This window comes from Chanos chanos, chromosome 13, assembly GCF_902362185.1.
Source record: "Chanos chanos chromosome 13, fChaCha1.1, whole genome shotgun sequence".
NCBI lineage: Eukaryota > Metazoa > Chordata > Actinopteri > Gonorynchiformes > Chanidae > Chanos > Chanos chanos.
Window position 1 is genome coordinate 19,862,044 of NC_044507.1, and position 5,460 is coordinate 19,867,503.

Genomic DNA, 5,460 nt, shown 5'->3' on the forward strand with positions numbered 1-5,460 from the left:
TTAATAAGGAATAGTTGCATATAATCCCTGTTGTTCTTCTTTGTTGTAGACCTGGTTGTGAGGTCATTATAGTGAAGGGTGTGGACATAACATGGGATGTGGTCGAATGGCTGTGGTATTGCTCCCCTGAGTTTTGTAACCCCAGCACTGCCGGTTTGTCCTGCTGGCCCGAGGGGAACAGAGCTCTCAGACAATGCAGGGAACCCAGTCCGGTTCCTCACAGCCTCCTGCTAATCTCCTTAGAAATGGCGGTTCCAACCATGGTTATGAGTCACACATGCAGGTGTTTTGACCCAGTTCATTCATGGTCAGACGTATAATGCAGGTGTTCTGCTTGTTTGATTGTTTGTTTGTTTTTTTTTCTTTCCCCTCATCTTCTGTAGGAAAGCTGTCGGAAATGCCAGGTATTGTGGAAAGACCACGCGGGGAAGACCTGCGAACAGGTGCTAGAGCAAGACGAGATTCGCCTACGGGTGGCCTTGTAAGTGCTCGTCTGTCTGGAAAAAAAAAAAATTTGCACAGAGATAGAAAAAGAGAGAGAGAGGGAGTGTGAGAGAGAGAGAGAGAGAGAGAGAGAGAGAGAGAGAGAGAGGTCCTCAGTAATGCAGCCCTGCTATGTACTGAGGGACTGACTCACATAATGGACCACAGGGGAGATCATTACCATCATCTTAATCTCCTGTGCTGTGTCAGCTTTGTCCCCTTACAGGAAGGTTTCCCTCACCAATTCCCAGTGGGCTCTTTAAACAGTGTACTCTCAGAGCAGTGTCTCTCCTCATGTTTACTAATACATGACTAATTTACAGTAAGCTTGTGTGAGGATCGGTTGAGATGGCTCCAAGCAGAATTAAAGATCTGAATTTTCGGTTAAGCGGTACAGTGTCACGCAGAAGGCTGCATAAGGGAGTTTGGTGGCGGCAGACCAGTTCCTGATTTGGACAGGGACCAGGATGGCTTCCCTCCTTCCTCTGGTTAGAGGATGCAGCAGGTCCAGAGACGGCATATCCTGTTTACCCAGAGGCCTGGACACCTTTTTTTCCCCTTCCTTTTCCCCCTTTATAAAGACAGGAAACCAGCACACAGGGAGATCAGATGAAACAAGTTATTGTACAGGACTGGCCTACATCAGTGTCCACCCTGATTTGACCAAATATCTCATGTCTTTGTGTTCCATCATTATTGTCCAGTCTCAGTTGTACGTTTTTGCCTTTGCGAGGTCATTGAGAGGCAGATAAGGAAAACAGAGATAAGAGATAAGTGCAAGCCAAGGCAATAGTAATGTGTTTTCTTGTGTCCTTGACCAGCGAGGAGAGGATGACGGCCGCCCGCGTACGTAAATGCCACAAGTGTGGCACGGGCCTGGTCAAGTCGGAGGGCTGTAACAGGATGTCTTGCCGCTGCGGGGCCTTCATGTGCTACCTCTGCCGCGAACCCATCAACGGCTACAACCACTTCTGCCAACACGCTCGCTCGCCCGGTGCCCCCTGCCGCCACTGCAAAAAGTGTTCGCTCTGGACCGACCCCACGGTGAGGATCCCCCCCACCCTGATCTGACCTTTCTCCGACCCTGATCCGGCCCCGGTTCGGTCCCTGGTCTGTTTGCTCTCTGGTGGTGTTTCTCTGTGTCTGCCTCTATCTCCTTCTCCTCTTTTCTTTCTCCCTGTTTGTTTCTCACTGTCTCCCTCCCTCTCTCATTCTCTCCTCCTCTCACTGTCTATCCATCTCTCTCTCTCTCCCTGTCTCACTTCTTTCTCTGACTCTAATCTACTCGTTGGTCACAGAAGCCTTTAGACCCACAGTAATGCAGATTCACACATTCTCTGAACCTTTCTGTGTTTGTCGACTCAGATTAGATTTGGTCCACGCCTTTGGGTTTTGAAACTCCATTAACCTGACAGGTCAGTTGTGCCTGGTCGTTGAGGTTCAACATATGAGAATCTCTGGGCGTCTTGAAAGCCTGCCACACTTTCGTGCAGCAGCGGACACACATCAAAGCCTTGCTTTTGATTTATGGCCTCTGTCAGAGTGGTACTTATCCAGAACATTCTATCTGTTAAAGGGTCAACTGGTGATGGCTTCTTTGAGAGCAGAGCTCAGCCACATTAGCCATTAAGCCTAATGAGCATACTGTAACCGTGACCTGTGTAATACTTTAGTCTGTGCTTTAGAGGGACGACCTACCATCTGCAGCGTGTTGCATAAATTATGTACATCCCTTTATGGTTTGTTTTCATGTTTGGCAGTTTGTTTGTGTTTGCTTATTTGCACACAAGTAACTGAACAGCAAGTCTTTGAAAAAAGATTTCAACACTTGCATTCAGTTATTGATGTACATTCAGCTGTAGCATGTGTTAGTGCAACGACTATTTCACTAATAACCTGGACTGCTCCTTTTTTTTTTTGGTCAATTTAATCGTTCGGTCTGGAAGGGGGACCGCTGTCTTTTTGGCAGTCCCTGAGGAGAGCAATTACCCCTCGGCCCAGCCGTGTGGCTAATCGCCTGGCACGCGGTGCCCAGTCTCTCTGAGAACCAGTGCCATTAGCGCAGCGACACAGGCCAAGCCCGTTGTGTTTGCCCGATGAGGTGGACGGCCCGGTTTCATCTCACGCCCTTCCCCCTCGCTCTGACACGGAGCCCGGCAGCTCGGGAACCGCTCGTTTGGGCCTGGGAGCGGACTCTGCCCTTTCATTTCACGGATGCCGGGCTAACCGGAGGTCTTAATTGCCGTGCGACTATTGCGGCGACAGTCTTTTTGATTGTTTTTTTTTTGTTGTTGTTTTTTTTTTCCCTCTTACAGCAAGACGACGAGCGGCTCATTCAGGAGATTCAGAAAGAGGGAGAAGCGGAACTGAATAAGAAAAACCCACAGTCAGGTCAGTCCACCTGTTCCACTCTTTCTTCCTCACACAACACCCATCCAAACAACACATCTCCTATACGTGTAATTACTGTAAAACAGGCACACCTCCTATCTCAGTCACATATGACTAGAGTTTCTACTCCTTGCCGGTCAGGGCACATTATATGGGGATAAGAATGCCCACCATCTTGCTGGATTGGTGTTACATCACAGCATTGGAACGGGTGTGGGGATTCTGCCCTTAATTCTGTGAATATGCGTGAAGGTGGTGAATTCCATTAGTGCAGAATTTTCTTTTCTTTTTGGGATTACCACCCACTGGTCCTACTGTTGAGTCCCTGTGTGTTACAGAGGGAGCAGTTCACTTTAAATGAAAGGTTCATTGTTGTAAAATCAGATCCTGTTTTCAGTATGACTGAACATGTACCCTCAAGCACAAACAGAAATGTAAATGGCTCACCAATGGCTCACCACTTATTACCTGCATCCATTCAAAACAGCACCGTAGGGTTAGATGCCTTTAACTGTTACGGATTGACCTGTATGGTGCGTTTCCCACTTTTCTCTTACAGAAAGCCCAGAGAAAAGAGTGGGTCCCCCTCCCGAGTCGACGCCCACCAAGAGGCCCCGTCTGGAGCCCATCCCCAACGTAGCGGCGGCTATGGCCGCGGGTCCGCCCCACGCCCCGGCTGCGGCGGTCCACGCGCCGCTGCTGGTACCGCAGGTGGTTCTGCCTGGTCCCCCTCACGCCGGCCTCTTCATCCAGCCTGTCCCACTCGCTCCTCTTCCTCGCATGAACAACCCTAATGCCAACTTCAACATCAACATGCCTATGCACTACGGTCCACACCACCGCTTCTTCAGATTCCTCTGAGAGGTGACGGACATTGGTACTGTCCAATCAGTAGACATTTGGGTACACAAAGAATTTTTACGACGTTTAAACTTCATCTAGTCTCAGCTCATCTCCTTTTTTTTTTTTTTTTTTTTGTATTTTTTTGTGCTTAGTACCTTTTGTGGCTGTTGGACAACTGTTTCTTTTTTTTTTTTTCCCCTTGAATAAAGCACAATAGTTTGTGAACAAATAGAGCATTCATTCTTTTTTTTCTTTCTTTTTTTTTTTTTCCATTTTTTATTTTATTTTATTTTATTTGTGATTTAATGAACATTGTTTGAACCTTGGTTTCTCTGCCGTTGTGATCATGCTTAAAAAAAAAAAAGAGTTTATTTCCAGTGGTCTTTGTAAAACTCATGTTCTGTATTTTCTCAAGAGAGAAAGATAAAAGGTCACGAGTTTCTCAGAGCCAAGATGTCTAGTCAGGTCATCCCACTTTATGTTTAGGTGACATTTTGGGATAATGCGGCAATATTGGCTTGTTTTGTTTGGTTTTTTTGTTGTTGTTGTTTTGTTTGTTTTTTTTTTATTGGGGCAAGGTATCACTGACATGCTAAGTTAATACATTTGGAATTGTTTTATTATATAATTTTATTTCCTATATGAGGAAACCAGGAAAATATTCCTTTTGCCACCAACTGTCCTCTGGAAAAAACAAAACAAAAAAAAAAAAACCCCGAGAACAGAGAGCTGAGTGAGCAATGTGTGTTTGGGGGAAAATTGTATACGCAGGAGGATGTATCAGGGAAGAAAGATATTCAAATGACCCAGTCAGATGAATAAAAGTTTCTTTTTTATACACCTCTGTCTGTAAAAAAATGTTTTATAAACTTTTTTTACATGTTAATCCTAAAGCATCTCTTTTGTCATTTAATAGTTTGCATACACACAGTTTCCTCATTGGAGGTGTTTTTCTAACAGTCTTAATTCCTCTTTATAATGAATGTTCTGGAATGTTCTGAGAATGGTCTCTTGCTTCTTACACCATTACTTGTTAGGAAAAATACACCGTGGATAAATGACTTACTCATACGCACAGATTAAAGCTGTCTTCTAAAGCTGTCTAATCTCCACCAATCACAAGCTTTGGAAAGAGAGCAGTCGCTAATGTGATTGGCTGATGGACTGCATGTGAAACACCCAGTGGAAAGGCTACTTGTTGTTCTTTTTTTTTTAAATCAGTTTTTCATGCAGTCCATTGTTTTAACTCTGCACAGTCAGGACAGACAAGGCCGCCCAGTAATGTAAGCTCTACATTGCGAGAAGATGAGTGCTTAGACACTTCACACGTACTTCTAGTCATGTCTCTGTATTTCCCAATCTTGAGGTCTGAGAACGTTTGTGGCTTGTGTCTTTAGTGTACTCTGACAGACTGTGTTGTGTTGCATGACTGTTGCTTTGTCCCTCAGCGTGGTTCGAGACATTCGTGTGGATCCTGTCTGTGCCTGTACCCCTGCCGAGCACTGTCTGGTGCTCAGTCCTGAAACAAAGAGCCGAAAAATTCTGCCGCCCGCTGACGGACCCCACGGGGAGGGTCTTGGCTGCCCTCGCCACTGTCCCCGGGCCCTGGGCCCAGCTCTTTGTTCCGGTTCTGGAAGACCACAGCATTAGGAGGAAAGTGGGCGCAGAACCAGTTTGGTGCTGCCCGGTTTCATGATCTGGGTTCATTAAAAGCTGATTCAGGTCCTTGATGGCTGTCACAAT

The 5,460-nt window shown here is 46.1% G+C and overlaps 1 protein-coding gene across 1 annotated transcript in view; it reads left to right on the plus strand.

Moving 5' to 3' along the window:
- Positions 1-3,754, plus strand: part of rnf216 (ring finger protein 216) — a 19,668-nt gene extending 15,914 nt beyond the window's left edge. Inside the window, 4 exon segments of the mRNA XM_030790392.1 lie at positions 384-481; positions 1,305-1,527; positions 2,799-2,874; positions 3,434-3,754. Of these exon segments, the coding sequence (XP_030646252.1) occupies positions 384-481; positions 1,305-1,527; positions 2,799-2,874; positions 3,434-3,735 (699 nt within the window). The 3' untranslated portion in view covers positions 3,736-3,754.
- The last annotated feature ends 1,706 nt before the right edge of the window (positions 3,755-5,460 follow it).